This window comes from Lepisma saccharinum, chromosome 21 (genome assembly GCF_977018435.1).
Source record: "Lepisma saccharinum chromosome 21, izLepSacc3.1, whole genome shotgun sequence".
Classification (NCBI taxonomy): domain Eukaryota; kingdom Metazoa; phylum Arthropoda; class Insecta; order Zygentoma; family Lepismatidae; genus Lepisma; species Lepisma saccharinum.
The window spans coordinates 40,777,615-40,799,889 of NC_139249.1; the positions used below are offsets into that span (position 1 = coordinate 40,777,615).

The window sequence follows — 22,275 nt, forward strand, 5'->3', positions numbered from 1 at the left end:
AAGCAGGAAATGGAAAATTTGAAGAAAGCAAATATAAACTGTGAACGCGAACTAAGTAAATCACTTGAGTTAGCTCATCAAATGCTGGATGAAAATGCATCATTGATTAAAAAGCAGGCAGAGTCAATAAATACTTGTATGGTACAAATTGAGCAGTTGAAAGGGGAAAATGTAACTTTAAAAAACAACTGAAGGATAATCAGGAGCAACTAGATGAATTAGATCAGTATGGTCGCCGCAATCCATTAGAAATATACGGTGTTCCTGAACAGCCGAATGAAAATACGACGGATGTAGTAAAAACTATTGGGCGAGCATTGGATATAGAAATCAAGGATGAGATGATAGACTGTTGTCACAGGTTGCGCAAACCCTCTAATCAATCTTCAAGTGGAATCATTATGAAATTTGTTAGGCGAGTGGACAAGGATGCCTTTATACAGAAGAGGAAAGTGAAAAGGAACTTAAATGCTGTACATCTCGGTTATACCAAAAGTGAAATCATTTATATTAACCATAGCCTCACACCTTACCGAAAGCGCATTCTTAGTCAGGCTAGGAAGATAAAATATGAGATAAACTATGCTTATTTATGGGTAGACCATGTGAGATTAATTAAGTTAAGGAAAAAAAAGGGACGATACTAACATCATATTATTAAAATCACTTGAAGACGTCACCCAATTAATGTAACTTTCGAGGGTTGTATAAATGAAATATGTATTTATTATCAAAATGCCTGTGGTCTAAATACTAAGATTATGGAATTTTATATTTATGTTTTGAGTAATAATTTTGATATTATAATTGTTACTGAATCCTGGCTGCATGAGAGTGTAAATAGTAATTAATTATTTAATGGCAATTACAAAGTGTACCATCGTGATAGACCTGGAAATAAGAGGGGAGGGGGAGTTATGATACCAATAAAGGAATCACTGAAATCGGAAGTAATAAATTTGAATAAATTTTTACACCTGCATGCGGTATAGAAAAATATTTGTCATTTTCTAATATGTTTGATTCTTTCATGGAATTTCATGGCTCAAATACAGGGTGATTCTAAAGGTATAGTACAAACGAAAACCACAGATACCTCCCATGAAATAGAGACGAAAGTTCCCCTTCCACTTTGCCGAGAGATGCCTCCGTGAGGAGATAGACAACGCCGAAAACGTGTGAAAATGAACTTCACACCTCTGTACAGCCAGTACCAGTGAAGATAGAAAGGCGGAACAAACGAAGTCAAAAGGAACACCAAAGTCGCCCATCTGAAAAACACTAGGCGGCAGCTGCGCAACGCATGCGCATGGGATTCCACAAAGGAAATAGTAGTGTCCCGCAAGACAAGTGAAGGGAAAGGGTAGCGATCAACAATGGTAGGGAGAAAAGAAGCTATGAAGCATGAAGTAACAATTGCACAGCGGGAAACAAACACCATGGCTGAAGCAGTGCAGTCGAGAAAAGTAGTGCGGGGTTGCAGAACCACGGGAGGACGACGTAGGATGTAAAAACACACCGAGAATGCAAGCAAAGTGGTCCGTGACACTCGACAGGCAACAGACACGTACATGGTTCGGGGCAGAAATGGCGGCGCTGGCGGTGCAGCGCAAGGGGAGTCCCCAAAACACAGTGGGGAGACACTGCAGCAAGAACAAAGCACGGTGCAACAAAAGAGAAAGAGGACCGGACGGGGAATGGTACCTGCCAAGGAGACAACAAATGCGGGATGAGGGATTCCCCGTAGCAGCACCGAGGGGATGTCACACAGAGGTCGTGCGCCAGCAGGACAAACACAGCAACTACGGGAACAGGAGGTTATTGCTAATGAAAGGTGCACGTACAGATAGGACCACGTATCCCGTACTGACGTTGTAACAAACGGCGTGATGGGGCCCAATCAGCCTCTTAGAAATGAAGCCGGAGGCTCATCGCTGGGTGGGAGTGGGCGAAAGGCTGTTGGAGTGTCGTACGGACCCCACCACTCCATACAGTGGACGACACTAGTGGACGAGGTCGGAATGTTTCCATTCCGATCACCAGGTCCACCGTTCCCAGACCTGACGCGGCTGCTTGCTTCCGAGTGCAACCCCAGCCGAACAACTCGAGTCCCTCCTTGGCCGCAGCCTTCCACTCCGAAACCAAGCGTGGCCTCACACCACCGCAGCCACACACTGCCGCGTGGGTGTGAGACCGGGCCGAGCAAGGCTGGACAGATAAACTGCGTGGGACAATCGTGTAATGAAGCTACGTGGGGGTATGCACGTCTGTTCAACTGCTGGTTTACCCCACATTGGTGTACACAAACACCACACGATCGTACGTAGTGCTCCCCGTCGGCTCGAGCAAGACGGACGAAGTACGTGTTGTGGGTGAATGGGGCAAGAATGAAGGACGCTACATGTGTTCCACGATGACAAGTCCCCAGAGTACATGGCCCCACCTGACGGCAGTGGTCAGGTAGTGAAGAGCACAGGCACGGGTGGCTCAGGAACATCATGCTTATTGTACCACAGCGCCGTGCGGACGTGTGGGCTGATTGGAAGTGCAGCGTCAGGAAGCGTGTCAGTGAAAGAGCCGGTGCGGTGGTGGTGTGCTTGACGTACGACAATTGAGTACGTTGTTTCGAAGCCGTTGTGACCAGTGTGTGTGTGTGTGTGCCACCTGTGCACTGCAGTACGGTATTCCATAATTGGCACTATCCTCACCGTACCATGGAACTCTACACATTTGTAGAACTGAGGGACATGCATTTTGTCTACGGCCTTGCAGATGGCAATGGCCGAGCAGCTGCACGCCTTTATCGCGGACGGTATCCGGAGAGGCGACAACCCGACAGCAGGTTGTTTTCGAACGTGCACCGTACCCTTGGTGAATCGGGTGTGTTACGTGCAGGCCAATATGTCGGTCACCCAAGACATGTGCGCACCGCGGCGGTCGAGGAGGACGTACTTGCTCGCGTGGACAACACACCGTCCACTAGCACCCGTAGCATTGCACGTGCAGTGGGAGTATCACAGTTGACAGTGTGGCGTGTCCTTCATGATGATCTGCTGTATCCCTATCATCCACAGCGAGTCCACTTTGCAGGCTGGGGATTACCCACGACGTGTGGAATTCTGTCAATGACTGTTGCAGTTTTGTACCGACGATCCCCGTTTTTTGCACCATGTGCTTTTCACGGACGAGGCAACATTCACCCGTGAGGGCATCTTCAATTGCCGAAACAGCCATGTGTGGGATTATGAAAATCCACATGCAGCAGTCGAGGTGCACCATCAGACCCAGTTTGCAGTGAATATCTGGGCAGGTATCATCGATGAACAGATTATCGGTCCATACCTGCTGCCACCACGTTTAAATGGCCGCCTCTATCGCACCTTTCTTGCATCAGTCCTTCCAGAGCTGCTAGAAGATGTACCCCTCAATGTGCGACATCGTTTGTGGTTTCAATTGGATGGAGCGCCTGCACATTTTGATGGCACAGTGCGAACCCTTTTGCACCGTACCTACCCACAGCGCTGGATCGGCAGAGAGGGCCCCGTCCCCTGGCCCGCCCGTTCGCCTGACCTCACACCAATGGATTTCTTCTTGTGGGGCCATGTGAAAACACTCGTCTATGAGACCCCGGTGCCTGACAAGGAAACATTGGTAGCGCGGATACTTGCAGCATCGGCCGAGGTGTGTACCATGCCAGGGATTTTTGATAGGGTTCGCCAGAATTTCCTGCGACGCTGCAATGCCTGCATTGAATGTGGTGGTCGTCAATTTGAGCAACTTTTGTAACAATGTCAGTCCGGGGTACGACTACGTACTACGTACTATTCCTATCTGTAAGTGCACCTTTGTATGGCAATAAACCTCCTGTGCCCGTAGTTGCTGTGTTTGTCCTGCTGGCGCACGACCTCTGTGTGACATCCCCTCGGTGCTGCTACGGGGAATCCCTCATCCCGCATTTGTTGTCTCCTTGACAGGTACCATTCCCCGTCCGGTCCTCTTTCTCTTTTGTTGAACCGTGCTTTGTTCTTGCTGTGGTGTCTCCCCACTGTGTTTTGGGGACTCCCCACGTGCTGCATGTGTTTGTTTCTCGCTGTGCAATTGTTACTTCATGCTTTATTGCTTCTTTTGTCCCTACCGTTGTCGATCGCTACCCTTTCCCTTCACTTGTTTTGCGGGACACTCCTATTTCCTTTGTGGAATCCCATGCGCATGCGTTGCGCAGCTGCCGCCTAGTGTTTTTCGGATGAGCGACTTTGGTGTTCCTTTTGACTTCGTTTGTTCCGCCTTTCCATCTTCACTGGTACTGGCTGTACAGAGGTGTGAAGTTCATTTTTACACGTTTTCGGCATTGTCTATCTCCTCACGGAGGCATCTCTCGGCAAAGTGGAAGGGGAACTTTCGTCTCTATTTCATGGGAGGTATCTGTGGTTTTCGTTTGTACTATACCTTTAGAATCACCCTGTATATTTATAATTGGAGATTTCAATTTACCCACGATTACCAGTTCAGGTTATAAGTTACAGAATGGTGGACCCTCTTGTAGAGCTTTGTTAAATTTTTTGAATTTTTATAACCCTCATTCTGTAAACAATATTAAAAATTGCCTCAATAGAACTTTGGATCTTATTCTTACTAACATTCCAAAGAATGTGAATATATGTAGGGAGGAAATGCCACTTGTAAAAGAAGATAACCATTATCCTGCATTGACTGTACACCTAACTATAAGGGAATCTACTGGTGTAATAACAAATGAAGCTTATTATTCTTACAATTTTAAAAAAGCCAATTTCATGCAGATGTATCATTTGCTTGTAGTGGTAGATTGGTCTGCATTAGATAATATGACTGATGTAAATCAGGCGGTTAATTTTTTTGTAATAGAGTTCATGAAGTATTTCTTGCCACAGTCCCAAAAAGAAGATGAAAGACAACAAATAAATACCCATGTTGGTTTAATAATGATATTATTAAATTGATAAAGTTAAAAGAGTATTACAGAAAAAATATAAAATTTAGAATAGAATATTAGTCATTGTTTCGGCAGACTAGAAAGCAGGTAAAAACAATGATAAGTAGTGTCTATTAAAACTACATAAAGGAATTGGAAAGCAATTTGATATCAAATACTAAAGAGTTTTTGGAGTTTTATTAGAAGTAAGAAAAGTAATAATGGTGCTTGTAACAGCACAATGAATTTTGAAGAAAATTCTCTCAAATCTGCAAAAGATATTTCTGATGGTTTTGCTAAATATTTTAGGTCCGTATATGCTGAAACATCTTAACCATGTATAATAGACCAACGCACTGAGTCAATTATATCATACACATTAGCAATTTTGTCAGTTAGTCAGAAATAATATGAAAGTGCTACAAAACAGTTAAAAGGCAAATGATCTAGCGGCCCAGATGAAATACCACCTTACATTTTGAAAGGATGCTCTGAGGTATTAATGTATCCTCTACTTAGAATTTATAACTTAATAATGAAAATACAAATGTTCCCTGATATCTGGAAGGAAATGCGTGTACCAAAGCCCCGTCTTAAAATCTGGTGAAAGTTCAAAAATAGAAAATTACAGGCCCATATCGATTATCTGTGCACCGGCGAAAGTATTCGAGTCTATCCTATAGAATCACATATCTAATCATGTAAAATGTTTCTTAAGTGACAATCAACATGGTTTCTTGCCAAGTAGATCAACACAAACAAATTTGATAAATTTTGTCCAAGATATACATGATGCGTTCCACGAGAGACTTAGTGTACATGCAATATATATAGATTTCGCAAAAGCTTTTGACAGAATTAATCATAATATTCTTCTAAGAAAACTTGCAAGTTTTGGGTTCTCAACACAATATGTAAATCTTTTCAAATCTTACATTATTAATCGAAAACAATATGTAACTTATAAACAAGCGAAGTCTTTTGTTTATAATGTTAAATCTGGGGTTCCACAAGGTTCAAATCTGGGTCCTCTATTCTTTGCAATTTATGTTAATGATTTATCATGTACAATCAAATTTTCAAAGTGTTTAGTGTACGCAGATGATGTTAAGATATATAGAGGAATTAGGGATATTACGGATACTAGGAAATTACAGACTGATATAAATATGGTTCATAGGTGGAGTGTAGAGAATGATATCAAGTTTAATATTAAGAAATATTAAATGATATTTACTAGAGCACAAAATAATGTGCGAAATGATAAGTATGTTATTAACGGCGAATTTGTAAAAAGAGTGTATTCAATTAAAGACCTAGGAGTAATTATTACCCATAATATGACTTTTACTGAGCATATTTCTTGCATTACCCAGAATGCCTATAGGAATCTTGGATTTCTAATAAGAAATGCTAAAAGTTTAAATGATATATGCTCTTTGTGTATGCTCTACAAATGTTTAGTTAGAAGGAAATTAGAATATGCTTGTTCCGTATGGGCACCAAACTGTAAAAAAAAGGTAAAGTGCTCCCCTGTGCATAGCACCACACCATGAAGGCGTATAGTGGGTGTGGGGTAACGCCCCACACTTTCTTGATCCGGTCGTGAGTGGGGGTGATGTGATCAGCATCACGCCCCTGACTGCCTTTACCCCCCCCCCCCCCCCAGGGTTTCCCCCAGGAACCCATGTTATTCGACGCTGGGTGGGCGCCGGGGCCGCTTCCATCGTTAGAAAAGTTCCCGGATTTGAACCGGCAGGGGGTCGAACCCGGGACCTTTAGCATGATAGTCAGACGCGTTACCGACTGATCCACCGTGGCCATTTGTGACCAAACTGTGACTCCCAGAAAAATATGATTGAACGTATACAGAAGAAATTTCTCAGATTTTTATATTATAAGAAGTATCGAATATCGCCAATAATTCTTAAAATACCTTACAACGATTTAGTAAATTAATTAATGATTTTGTAAGCCTGTCAAATAGACGTGAAATTTCTCAACAAATGTGTCTGTATAAAATAATAAATTTACATATTGATAGTAGTTCTATACTAGAGAGAATATGGTTTAATGTAAGACAGGGTCATTTGCGTAATAGACGTTTACTCTCATACAAAATCCCAAGAACAGAAATGTATAAAGGTTCGTCAATACAAAAAATGACACTTCAATATAACAAGATCTCAAATCATTTGGTGGACTTGGATTTCGGCATGACACGAACCAAATTTATGAATATGTTAAAGGGGTATCTGTCTTAATAATTTATTTATTATGAGAATTGGATTTGTTATATTGAAGTTTGTTGTAATGATATATTGTACCAGTGTTTGTGATACTTGTTTTGTGTAATTCAGATGAAATGTGTAAATATATGATAATTTCTGTTGTCACAGTTAAGCAGTAAACCTGATCTGTCACCAAGATGTCTGTATATATATATTATGTATTATCTGTCTATGTTTGTGAATATGTGTGTGTGTGTGTGTAAAGGAGGAAGGAGGGAGAATGTGTACGTGTGTACATACAAGTTGTAAATGAAAATATAATATTTTGATATTACCTTTCTGTAATTGGAGACTTGTCTCTGTTGAAGGGAAATAAATAAATAAATAAATCAATCTTCCGAACGGAATTTCTGGAACCAATGCTTGGCAGTGCGTTCGTTCACAGCATTCTCCACTGCTGTGTGCGCGCAATGTGCCTGTGTTACTGACAGTCAATGGTCAGCCTAACTCCCGATCACTTGGTAGGCACGTGCGTCATTTCGTTTCCTCTCTGTGAGCGCATGATTACTGGGACATCAAAAACGGCAAGAACTTTTTTTTGTTATCTTGTATATCATTTATAAGTTAAAATTGATATTATTCATTACACAACAACAAAATTATATTCTTATACCTATTATGAGAGACAAATTATCAAGAAAAACATAACATTTTTTAAAAATGTTATTTGGAATTTACTATTGATGTTAACTAATTTGCAAACATTAGTAATAAGTTCCATGACTTGTTGATGAGGCAGGTGTACATTAGGTTGATCTGGTTATCACAATTTTTCAATGACTCCTCAATGACATTATCTTTGGGTCCTGAGAATCACACACTCTGCCCAGATCTTCTATTTTCTCATTACTCAGTTCAGTCAGCCATCACTCAGTTCAGCAAGCCATTCTTGGATCTGCTGTTCTTTATTCTTGATGAATATTAGATTTTAAAATTCATTTAGCCAGAAATAGTGACAGTAAGAAGTAAATGGAGTCAAATAAAATAATAACTGAATAATCAAAACAGTAAGTAAACAGTGATGTAACCCGAATTCATTTGGCACAGAAATAAAATATATTTACAGAAATGGTTAGGCTGTTGGTATATGTGTGAACATGGCACTAACAATCACGGATGACCATCATTGATATCTTTGATGTTTTAACTCCACTTTATGCATGCTAATCGGGACTAGATCTACATTTTAAAGTGAAATCCGAACCATTATGTGCCTCCACTAGGAATCAAACCTGGGATCCCTTGATTACAAGGCGACAATGCTACCACTGTGCCATTGGGGAGGTCTAAGGATGATTATCAAAATGACATGTCTGCACAGACTGAGAGCAGTGCCACAACCTGTAACTGATATCGTCTGGCCACAAACATTACAAATGACAACAAGATCAGAAAGTGATGCCATTATCTGGACCTAAAAAGCTTACAATTAAATACTATGGCCAGTACTGCACTCACATGTATACCAGTGAAGGGTTAAGAGAGAAAATGGCATAGTGTGCACATTATTTATTTGAGAAAAATGAACTTCTACCAGGCTACACATGGAACATTTATGAACATTTCAAGCTACTTCAAGCGCAAGAAATAATTAACCACTACGTTAAAAAAAATTAATAATTAAGAAGAAGTTGGGGGGGCAATTGAGATCAGAAAGATACAGAAGTTGAACACTGACTTGAACGTGGCAAATGATTTTCTCAAGACAGACATTGTAAATTACTTTTATCACATGTCCATATTATTATAAACAGAGTTGTCAGATAGCTTTCATAGGGAGTTAATTTTATCTCCAATGATCACAAACAAAATAGTATTGTCCTGGTTCATTAACTGTGCATTCTTCATGTATGCATTGATTGCACCAGTAATGTATTGACATATTTCTGTACAATAAAGACATGCTGTACTGTCTTTGTCAGCATCCATGTTCTTTCTTGGTGTGAAGTTCGTTGAAGAATTTCCTCATGAGGATTTTCTTTAATCCACCACTATGAATAACTGAAGTGTATGCATTTCTTCCCCCTTTCCTGTTTTAAATATGGTAATTAATATGTGTTCTCTTATACATTTTTGCAGATAGTCAGTTCTACTGGCATTAACAAATATAATGCACTCAGTCATCTACAAATTGTGGCCAGAAAAACTGGGTTCTTGATTTGTAAGGCATGCAATGAAAAGGGTTGTAAAGAAAGGACAATAGCATTTGCAGTAAATGGTAATGTATTACTTTAGCAATAAATCTTAGTTTGTAAGGCACAGAATTTGAAGTTGTTTTTTTTTCACCAACACCACCATTAGGACTATTGTTTCAATTTTACTTTTTTAAAAGCATTTTGGCTTATTGATTATGTTTCAGTATTTCTTCAGCTCATTAGTGCATTTTATCATTTCTTGGTGGTATTAACTGCATTTTGTTCCTTTAAGCTTGTTGCATTTTTGGCACATTTGCATCTCCCAAAATTCTACAATGTAAGAACTTCATGATTTTGGTCCAAGTGCATAGAGGGAAAGAGAAAGATGGGAGAGAGAGGGGAAGTGTCTTCTTCATACCTGATTGTGGATAACAACAGAGAGAGAAAAGAATTGAAAGTTTAATGTCTCAAGCAGGTGCAAATTAATATATATATATATATATATATATATATATAAGGCATCATGGATCCATTCGCCATTTTTCACAAAACTGTCGTATGTGAACAAACGATGCTCAAATATCCATGGTGCCATGACTGCAACTGTCATTGCATGTACTGCTGCCACACTGAGCTGAGCCGATCCAAACTGAGCCATGGCTGAGCCAGTTAAATGCCACCCTTCTTCTATCTATATCCCCTCTTACTGCTTCAAATTCTCCATTTGAAAACTGTCCGTTTCCTGTGACGCACCCTTTATAATTAAATCACACCATTTGTGAACAAAAACAGTATCAACATTTCTCAACACGGATTTTGTAGAGGGAAATCAATGGTATCAGCTGTATTTGAATAATATGTGAGGGATTCATAGGGTTGTTTCTTGTTCTCGTTTCTTGATTTCACAAAAGCTTTTGACTTAGTGCCTCATAGTCAGCTACTAAAGAAGCTAAATCAGTATGGAATAAGAGGCAAAGCAAATGATTGGTTTTGATCATACTTACAAAACCATACCCAAGTCATAGAGATCAGGCATGTAGATGAAAGAAGCAGCTGCACAACAACATGTGTCTCAGAACAATGTAAAATAACATGTGGAATTCCCCAGGGATCTATACTGGGGCCAATACTGTTCGTGTTGTTACATAAATGACGTAAAAATAAACCTAAGCTCTGTGAGATCTGTCTTATACCCTGACGATACAAGTATTGGTGATGACTGGCATAAACAGTGAACTTCTTTCCAACATTAGTCACACAATAGAGGTTCTCAGTAAGTGGTTTTCAACAGACAAACTAAATCTGAATGTTAATAAAACTATAGCATTAAATTTTCACCATGCAAGAAGGAAACCACAAGGTAATTCCATCAAATTACAAAACAATGTGCTTAACTATTTGAAATCTGTTAAATTTTTAGGGCTGTGGATCAATGAAAATCTGAGTTGGGAATCACAAATCAACTATTTGGCAGGCAAACTGAGCAAAATAATCTATGCTGTGAAAGTAATTAGAAAATTTTGCACTTCCGCATTGCACAATTTAATGGTTAAATCCTATTAATTTCGAAGATCCACTGTCTTCATTCGCAAAAGGGTACGGCGTCTGAAGCGGAGATGGTACCGCGTCATGGCATTGTTTGTTCCCGGGTGGCGGTAGTTGCAATTTCTCCCATTCAGCGGTGCTGGCGTGCACATCCTGGTTTACATTGTCTGCTTCCTGTTGTCAGGTGGCATTGCCAGGTGGTGGTTGGGGGGCTGGACTGTGCTGCTCGGCATGGTGCAGTTCCTGTTCACCACGTGGCTGGAGGGGGGTTGAGTATGTGCACCACATCTTTTCTTTTTCAGGTCGGGGATCTTTCTGAGGACAGGGTGGCAAGTCGGGTGTGCCTGTCCATTGTCCAGGTTCAGTGCTGATTTCTGTTGGATGATAGCATGGGTTTCTTTGACAGAGTTTTCTATGACAGAGCCGGTTGGATGAAGTATGGATATGGAGGAGATGGTGTGGTTGGTGGAGTGGAGGTGTTGAGAGAGGCCTGATTTTGGTGTGTCATTTTTGGCATCTTTTACATGTTTGTTAATCCATTCTTGGATAGTGTGGATTTTCTATATTTCATTTAAGTAATTTTAAAGTGCGAAATTTTCTAAATTTCACGTAAGTAATTTTAAACTGCATTTATCGCATCCATCATGAATACAGAATTATATTCTGGGGTAATGCCTACAAGAGTAAGCATTATCTTACAAAAGAAAGTTGTATGAATCATGATGGGGGCAAAACCAAAGGAACCATGTAAGCAGCTGTTCAGGGATCTATGTGTTCTGCCACTCCCATGCTTCTACATTTTCACCTGCTCTATTATGTAAAAGCAAACTTCATGACATTCACAATTATAACACAAGAAATAAAACTAACTTACTAATGCCTGTACACAGGCGCGGTGCCAGGGGGGCACAAAGGGGTGCTTGCGTGCCACTTAATTTTCTTCCACACCCCCTTCAGCACCCCCTACGTCCAACTGCAAACACTAACATTAATAAGTAATATTATGTCATGTCAAAACCGAATGTTAGGTACTGAAGTAAGACCATTAGTATTGTATGCAACAGGCAAGCACTGAAAGAGGTGCCGATATGCATACTTTTCTGCACTGACGGCAACCTCTATAAAGATCAGTGGCCGTTTTCTTTCTTTCGTCAGCATTGTGGTTTTCATGATTGCCTATAGCTTAATGTGAGTTATGTTTTTTTATTTTTTTTTTTATTTTTTGCATTGTTGATAAACAGTTTAATTCCCTCCAGCTTATTCTTTCTCGCACTGGAGCAAGAATTTCAGCTGCTTTGAAGGTATCACCAGGTCGTACTCGGGAAATTATTTAATGTGAGTTGTAACATGAAGGGTAGTTTTCTTCTTAATACGATCTATGTATTTGTTCCACATAACATGTCTAGTAAATGTACCAATTCAAGCTTTTTCAAAAACTGTTAGGAAGAGGCCCAATGTTCACGAAGAAATTTTACAGTTCGTTGTTGGGGATAGTGTGCCAGAAGGAATTTTAAAGATGACCCAGTTGCTGTGCTCTTCGCGTTTTGTCCTGTGTCAGATGGAAGGTATAGGCCTAATGTACTATGTATTTTGTACCATTTACATTGAAAGGTTTCAAAAATTGTGTTTTTAATGGCAGGACGATTTTCTTTTGTATTTCACTACATAGTTCAATAAGACTGGAACATGTATCTGAATGTTTACACTGTATGACCACTTTCTTGGAGTAGAAGACTCAATACATATCATCATGAATGTCCAGGGGGAGGGCAAGGGGGGAAGGGGTTACAGTATCCCTGGAAAATGTATGTCAATCTAAAGTTATATATTTCACACATATATATATATATTAATTTCAGTCAGTAATTTATATTAATCAGTGGCGGCGATTAGGAATGCAGTTTCATTATGCTACACCTTATCTACCAAGGAAAAGTAAACTGTCCTTGCCCCCCCCCCCTCCCCCTTTCCCATTTTGGGACCTTGCTCCCCCAGTTTTGAAAGGTTGCATGTGTGTTTCAAATTTTCCTTATTTTCATTATCGCACCCACTAATTTTCTTTCCACACCCCCTCAGCACCCCTAGATGAATAATCCTGGCGCCGCTGCTGCCTGTACACAATACAATTTTATATGAAAAGGGACCTAGGTACACAGGAATTCTCTTGTATATCAACCTACCAAACTACATAAAAACAATGAAACCTGCAAAGCTTTTAAGAGAGAACTATACAAATACTTACTGGATCATTGCTTTTAATCAATTAATGAATATCTAGGCATGCAATAATAAAATTATCTTTTCTTTTTTTCTTTATTTTTTTAATCTTTTTTACTTTTCACTGTATACATACGTATATTATATTTCATTGTTATACTCCATGATATTTTATTGTATTCCACTACAATCATGCATTGTATTGTCAGTGTATTATTGTTGTAATGCTCATGGTATTCTAGTATTTCATCACATTAGACTATATTTCACTATATTTTACTATATTTCATGTGTACATATATTGTATTTCATTGTACTTACTATTATATTGCAATGTCTATGATATTGTAAATACAAATTGACATGTTCGATATCACAGCAAGCAATGTTATATCTTGGATGAAATAAATAAATCAATCAAGCAGTATTCAATATTTTCTTGTAAGCAGTACCCATAAACTTCATGTGACTTCCATAGAATTGCATTATGAGCAAAGTCGGAAAATAAAACATTTAGATACATATATTTGGAAACTGATAATAATATTGATTTAATCAAGCACCAATACTTTCACAGAGTGCTGCGATATTTATTCATTTCCAACTTTTTTCTTCTTGCTTGTTCAGTGCTCTCTTTACCTTGATGCACTGCATGGGCCACTAGCCCACCATCAGCTATAGCTCTGGGAGAGATGTATACATGTGAATAAGAAATGAATGCGTAGTGTGTCTATTGAACAAACTACATCAGAATTTCATGTGTGTCCTTAAATGGAAGTGGTAGGTGAGAGGAGTCATGCAGAGAATTAGTTATATTGACTTAGAATTTCTGTTTAATTTCCTTAAAGGTAGCTGGATGAAGAAACATAGTTATTCATACTTTCATTTCATTGTACTAAAATCTTGAGGACATGCTTCTGGAAATAATAAACTGCATTTTCTAAAAAGAATATTGTTATTTCTTTCAGAACCAAAGGCAACCAATGGGGCAATAATAGCAGGCGTTGTGGTTGCATTTCTTATACTAATTGGGCTGTTGGTGGGCCTGTTTTTTGTAATACTAAGAAGGCATAAGGTAAAGTCAATTTATATTATTAAATACTTTGTATCGAATAATTTATTTTAAGTAATATTAAATAACACAGAACCTTACTATTACATTTCTGAATTTTACATTGGCCCACATTATGTACTACCTTGACTCTATACAGTGTATGCTTTTAGAAGGAACATGAGTTCAGCCAATATGCACCCAGTGTTATTGCGCTGTTGCCAAACTAACTGCTAGTGGAAGGGAAAGAGAGAATTCACTGTGTCCAATATTCAACTATTTTTTTTTATGTATAATGGTCCAGCCCCTTACCATTACTCATAACAACTCTAACATTGTATAACTAAAATCATAAAATATTCTGACTTTCGTTAAAAGCTGAGGCTGTAAAGGGGCAGTCAGTACACATAAGGACAAAATAACAGGACAACACAAACAAAATTATACTGGGCATGGGGCCAGTTGCCAGAGCCTCATTCGTCTGCAGTCCAGGGTGTACTGACGTGGAAGTGAGGTTAACATTTGGGTGTTCTAAGTGGAAGGTTACCCCTTACACCCCACAGTATATATGAGTCCAGTGAAATAATACAGTGAATATTTCTGCACAGGGTTATAATATCTTATCACTGCAGCATATAGAAACTCAAACTGACTCAGACTCACAATGTTGGAGAACGTCCATATAATGAAGAGTCATTGTGTATATTAAGACAAATTTAACACCCATTGTTTTCTCAAGACATAACAACTCATCTGTCAACACGGTGACAATGAAAAAGAACAGAAGGAAGGAAAATGAAAGGGTCATTTTGTGTATGTTGAGACGTGTTGTTTCCCAGTGTTTCTTCAAGAAACAATAACTTTGGCTGTAGGCGAAGGAAATTTATGGAACTTGGACAGTCAAGTTCAAAATGTCTTGCCCCATCTTGTGATGAACTCTAAAGTGGCAAGTTTTATGAAAACTGCATTTAACTTGCATGCCGCAATTTTCTATCTGTACAATCTTGTACTCCTGCCATTGGCTGGTCGCCAATGACTCTCTGCTTTGCCCCACCTGATATTGCTTTGAAAACTGTATGCCGTATGGTAAGGCAATATCTTTATTCAACGACAAACTACTTTGTTTCTGAAAACTGCTGATCACAAATATTTGAATTCAAGACCTTTCATAAAATATTTCTTGAAAAATAAACACATACAGCAAGAAATGTATTTGAAAACTTTTGAGTATTTTTTAAAAAAATATTTTCGTATTTCTCATCATTTTTCATAGTGAGCAATATATAAACTGCTTAAAAAAAAGTGTACATGTTATTTGTTTAGTTTACTTCTCATAATCTCTACAAAGATGAGTAAATTTTCTCCTTGCAAACTATGGATTTTGTACAATTTTCAATGAAACTCGTTTTTCTTTGTATTTAATTTAATGAAGAACTCTCTGCCATTGGCTGAAATTGAGAGATTTGAGAAGGGAGCTGTGGAGAGTATCAGTCCAGGACTCACCATAGATGATCAAATCGAGCTGCTGCCATATGATAAGAGCTATGAGTTTCCAAGAGACAAACTCCAATTGGGTGAGTTGTATGCTAAAATTCTTGATTCCATCATATGAACATTTGAAAGTTCAACTCTGGTAGATTGCTATGATGTAGTTGCAATAAAATACTTATAACAAAATAATAACCTGTGGTGCAACAGGCCGTGAGGACCAAGGCCTATCCAATGGCTGCCCTCCTCATTCCTACATGAAGGTGGGAGATCATCCAAACAGTTAGGGGGTGATATGTGGTCAGCTCAAGGAGCCCCATGTCGTCGTTGTAGGTGTCCATGACCAGGTTACACTGCTCATTCATAGTTCCCCAGTTTCCTCACAATGGCCACTGGTCCCATGCACTGGCTTAGATCTCAGGAGAAAAGTTGTTACGCTTCCCCCCAGGAGACTCAAACCAATGTGTGTCCCATAGCCCGAGCCCAAAGCCTTAGCAGACCACACAGCCATGGTGTAGGACATGAAATACTTATCTTTATAAAGATTTTCAACAACTTGAAATTGTTACAATGTTCTAGTATCAGCATCGATCTGAACTGTGGTCAGTTTGGATACTGTCATGAGTTTCAACTAAATTTGGATGGAGCCTCATGTGTAATTTTAAATGAAGTAAACATTTGTTGGAAGCTTTATTGCAACTTTTGGAAACATTATAAAACATGAATTCACACATGTAAGGATTTTAAGATGCCTGAAGGAACAATACATCTTGACAACTACTATTATCATTCATGCATATAGATTTCCACTCACTTTGCAAAACTGAACTCCCTGAGTTTTCCAGATTTTCTTTAACTTTTCATGTTAATAAAAAAATCAAGTTTGTTCAACTTTGTTGAAAACAAATGATGAAAAATGATATAAGAACATTTTGATATGAAACATTCCAAAAGCAGTTGTAATGTAATGTAATTAACAGTAATTTACGTGATTTTTCAGGTTGTTGAACATTTTTAAAAAATTCTCTATTTTTTCCACTCCTGAGTTGATTTCCATGATTTTCACAGTATTTCCAGATCAGTGAGAACCCTACAATTTGAAAATAAAAGTGTCCAAAGTTAGTTCATCCTTTTATCTCAATTAAATCAAATTTACATGCACATTTTCATTTTCCCGTACAGGCCTGTACCCAAGGGGGGCCATGCCTCCCCCTTGAGCCATGAAAATTTTAAATTTGAACTCATAAAAACCTACAAAAATTACGTTGATGGTTTTTCAAATTTGCATGAATTTCGATTTTGTCCTTGCACAAATGAATTGGTTATTTCTGGACAGAGGCAGGCTATTCTACAGTCTGCAATATTGGGCTATTTTAGTTCAATAACCATTGATGCAAGGTTATCAGATGTTCCAATTTAGTCGGGATAGTCCATTCCTTTTAAACCATGTTCCGACTTTTTCGTCTCGGCTTGGACACTACTTGTTATAAGAGAAGAAAAACTCTTGCGCCTCTACAGACATTGTACTGGTTATTTAGGACTTTCTGTAGAATACTGTGTACATTTTTTAAATTGTCTGAACTTTTTATTAGTCAAAAACAGTTGTTTGATACTCGACAAATGGGAAGCCCTTGATTATTGAATGGTTTCTTCTTTTACAGTGTCTCTAATGTTTCACATAATTAGAATAGAGGGGAATTTTCTGTATGCTTTACATTATGTAAGAAAGGTTCCTCAATGATGCAAAAAAAAACCAACCATATAAGGGGCATTTAACTCTCCACTCGCACTACAAGGTCTGTGATCCCTTTTCGCCACGCCACCACTGAGCAGAATTATAAAAAACTTTGTTTTCTTTCTCCAACATCAGGATTTCTCTGCCACTGATGTCCATTCTGCCACTCAATGGCTTAGGGTTAATTAATATTATGTAAATAGGAGAATCCACTTCACAGCAGAATCTTTGGTAGAATTTTGGGGCAAAAAATTGCCTGAAGCACTTTTAACATAGCTTATATTGTTATTTGTCCAAAACACTCAAGAAATTAATGTACATTATTATTTGCGAAATTCTGTCAATCAGAATTTGTTTTACTGCAACTTTTCTTCTTTTCTACTTGTAATTGTCTTGAACATAAATACACAGTTGTGTGAGCGTACAACAGACAACTTTCACAGTATGCAGAGAACATCAAGGCCAAAAATTTTGAATGTAGCAAAAATGCTACGACTTGTTGAAAATGACATTTGCTATCCCACATGTATGCAACCCCATTTAATAGCTTCTTCGTTGCCACTGGCATTTATTATTACTGTCGAATAAGATTCTAAAAGTGAAAATAGGCCATAGAAAAAATATTATGCCAGCAGACACACTGCCAGGGTGAAGTCACTTAGCCATTCCCTTCAGATAATTTATTTACACGGTTTGCACTGACTTGAAAGTCCTGGACAATTGCAGGAGTCAGGAAAGCAAGACTAGGACTGAGGTCATTGGAAACAAATGATTTTTTAAAGAAAGCTTTCAAAACCAGGAAAATCAGGGAAATAAATGATTTTTGCTTGGAAGAATTTGTAACCAGAAAAATGTTTCATTTTATTTTATTTTCTGCCTGACCCTGTGGCCGAGTGGTTAGCACATCGCGCTGCGACGCCAAGGGTCCTGGGTTCGAATCCCGGTCGGGCTTGGTTGTTTGTGAATGTCCATTCATCAATTTCATCATTTCATCACTCATCCCCATCTTCGCAAATTAGCCAAGAGGCACAAAACGCGAAGTAAAATAAACTAAATCAAATCAAATCAAATCAAATCATTTTATTTTCCCAACAATCTTCCTTTTTGGGTAATATTGCTTATAAAAAGGTTCTTTCATTTTATTTTTAATTCATTTTCAAAAATGTTCAACAAACGTGATTCATTTGATTAACTTACAAAGTTGAAGTGTAACTCTTAAATTCTAACATGTTAAATCATTACACAGTTATGTAAAATACCTGGAAAAGTCAGGGACTTTGCAAAGTGGGTGTGAACCCTCAACTATCAAAACCACACACATATATTGCTTTTTGTAGGCTATTTTAATTGTTTGTATTATGCATACATGTAGTCTACCCCTATCATACATTTTTTTTCGCTCTGATACAAACAAATGTTAGTGTCAACTGCAAATATTTGTCACGTGGTTGCATACATATAGGTTATAAAATGAACAAATTTCTCTACCCCCCTCCCTTATACCACCCTCCCCCCCACACACACACATACACACACACATATATATATATATTAGGGATGTGCCGAAGCCGATTACAGATGTATGAAAATCGGCCGAAATTGACACATCGGCATCGGTATCGGAATCGGAAAAAATCCGATATTTAAACCGGTACAGATTATACTAGAGTTTTTATCTTCTAATAAGTTTATTATTCTAGTTTTGTAAGATTTATTGAAAATTTGGTTATGTTTCGATATTATTGTAGAGTTTTTGTAATAAAATTATTGCAAACTCATTCAGAGGATCAACCTAACTATAAATCGGAAATAAAACAGTACATTGCTGAACCAAGATCTGATGTTGTATTGGAAATTCAAAAATGAATATTCAAACCTGAAGCAAGTGCTGAGAAAATACTTGAGCATACCTGCCGCATCAGTATTCAGTGATTGAGTGTTCAGTGTTGCTGAACAGATTTAAGATAAGAGAAGAAGTAGGTTACTTCCTGAAGTGCTTCCAAATCTCGTGTTTCTGAAGTTGAATCTGGCAGAACAGGAATTCATTTTGCATTTCAAAGAACTGCTTGTGTACTAATGTTTAATCTCTTGAGAATCCATGTTCTTCTTAAAGTTTCGCATAACATTTTGTAGATGCAAATGTACATTCGCATCTCTTGAGAATATATATGTATATACATATGATATGCAATAGAAATGTACATAGCAAATTTATTTTTGTCATGCTGAAAATAACATCCCATTTCTGTTTAATAACCTTATGTATCGGAATCGGTTAAATATCGGCATCGGTATCGGTTCCAAAAATTATCGGTGAGTACATCGGCATCGGTAAATTTTCAGCTTCGTCACTTCCCTAATATATATATATATATATATATATATATATATATATATATATATATATACAGACAGTGGCCCAGGAACGGGGAGGTACATTGTACCCCCTCAAATTTTTGAAGGGGGTACTGTACCTCCCTAAAACCGAAAATCCCATTGTACCCCCTGTACCCCTTTAGATAATTTGACAGATGCAAGGTGCAACTGTTAAAGGAACATATTTTCAATTCACTCAATAAAAAAGGTTTAGGTATACTGTTTATAACTAACTAACTAACTAACTAACTAACTAACTCCCTAGCCTTCTTAAACCCGAAGGTTCATGGCTGCAGCAACACAGGCCTTCCATCTTTCCCTATCTTGAGCAAGTTCTATATACTCTTTTCCATCCCTAACGATTTCCCTTAGGTCCATCTCAACGTTGTCCCTCCATCTTCGTCTTGGCCTTCCTACAGGTCTCTTATCATCAGGTTTCCCAACAAGAATCCTGTAAACTCCTCTTTCCTCTCCCATTCGTGCCACATGGCCTGCCCACCTAAGTCTTCTTGATTTAATTATTCTAATAATATCTGGACATGAATACAAATTATGTAGTTCTAAATTATGTAACCTTCTCCACTCACCTGTCTCCTCATCCCTTTTAGGTCCAAAGATTTTCCTAAGGATCTTATTTTCAAATACTCTCAACTTATGTTCCTCTTTCAATGTAAGGGACCAAGTTTCACATCCATATAATACTACAGGCAAAATTACTGTTTTGTATATTTTAACTTTTAGTTTCTTAGATATTAAACGAGAAGACAAAAGTTTATGAAAAGAGAAGTAACATGCATTTCCTGAATTAAGCCTACTTTTTATTTCCTCTTTAATATAATTTTCATTTGTTAATATTACTCCTAAGTATTTGAATTTGGAAACTGGTTCAAACGAGTTGTTATCGATAATTAGATTTTGATTATTACCTAACACTTGGTTTCGGCCTGTAAGCATATATTTAGTTTTCTCTTTGTTAACTTCCAAACCTATCTCTTTAGCAGTTTTGAAAAATATTTTAGCATTATTCTTAATTGTATTCACATCATCCCCCAGTAAGTCTACATCATCTGCATATGCTAACAATTGAGTCACACCATTTAATTTTAGTCCTTCTTTAGTTTTTTTTACCTTCCTAACAGCATATTCTAAGGCAAAATTAAAGAGCAATGGAGATAATGCATGTCCCATCATGAATTGTAAATTTGTCAGACATATTAATACCCACACCAATTTTACTTTCTGTTTCACTGGTGCATATTTTTATCATACTAACAAGCTTCTTAGGTATTCCAAACTCGACTAATATATTATATAATTTATCTCTTTTGACCGAATCATATGCTGCTTTTTTAAAATCAATGAATAGCTGATGGACATTTTGATTATATTCCCACTTTTTTTCAAGTGTTTGTCTGATGTGAAAAATTTGATCTGTAGTTGATCTGTTACGTTTAAATCCACATTGATAATCACATATAATTTCATTAGCATATGGGGTTAGTCTTGTTAAAAGAATGTTAGAAAATATTTTGTATGTTGTTGAGATTAGAGAAATTCCACGGTAATTATTGCAGTTCATTTTATCACCTTTTTTAAACACAGGAACAATTATGGATTCTTTCCACTGTTGAGGGATTTCTTCTTTATTCCATATTAAACAAATTAATTTATGAATTTGACATATTAATGAATTTCCACCATATTTAATTAACTCAGCTGGTATTAAATCAATGCCAGGTGCTTTATTATTCTTTAGCCTTTTAATAGCATCTTTAACTTCAGTCAAGTTAGGTTCTGGAACTAAAGGTTCTGCTGTGTGTACTTCATTTACTTCTGATTTATCTCCTACATGGACATTTAAAAGGTCATTAAAGTAGTTCTTCCATCTATTTAGAATATCGCTTGGGTCAGCTAGAAAATCACCGTCTTTATCTTTTATCAAGTTTACTTTAGGTTGCCACCCCTTTCTAAACTCATTTACACCTTTATATAAATCTCTAATATTTTTTTTTTTTTGCTGTTTGTTTCAATTTCGTTAATTTTGCTTTACAAGTAATCTCTTTTTTACTTCTAAACGTGAGGTTAACTTCTCGCTTTATTCTATTATAATTGTTTAGATTTGTATCATCAGAGTTATTTAACCACCTAAGTCTAGCCTGATTTCTTATTTCTATTAGATTATGACATTCATTATCAAAACATGGCTTAAGTTTTCTCGGTTTATGGTATCCTATACTTTCTTTAGCTGCTGATTCTATTGCATTATTCAGAAATTCAAACCATTGTAAACTTATTCTACTACATTGTGCTTGCTACTATGTAGTTAGTTCATTGACCTGTGTTCTTGGAAACCTCTCTAAGGAGATGAAAATTGTGTAAAATTTCTGTGAAACGATGGAATCAGATAAAGTTTACTCTCAGAAAATCACACTCCAGATGAATGCTCCTTTACGTAAGGGGGGGGGGGGTACACTTTTCTAAAGAAG

General features: G+C 37.7%; 1 protein-coding gene across 1 annotated transcript in view; it reads left to right on the plus strand.

Annotated features, from left to right (window-relative positions):
• The window catches only part of LOC146004141 (mast/stem cell growth factor receptor kita-like), a 107,302-nt gene that overhangs the window by 53,365 nt on the left and 31,662 nt on the right, over window positions 1-22,275 (plus strand). The window contains exons 10-13 of the mRNA XM_083142806.1: window positions 195-473; window positions 9,322-9,460; window positions 14,108-14,214; window positions 15,623-15,764. Coding sequence (XP_082998932.1) covers window positions 195-473; window positions 9,322-9,460; window positions 14,108-14,214; window positions 15,623-15,764 — 667 coding nt within the window. The remainder of the gene's footprint in view (window positions 1-194; window positions 474-9,321; window positions 9,461-14,107; window positions 14,215-15,622; window positions 15,765-22,275) is intronic.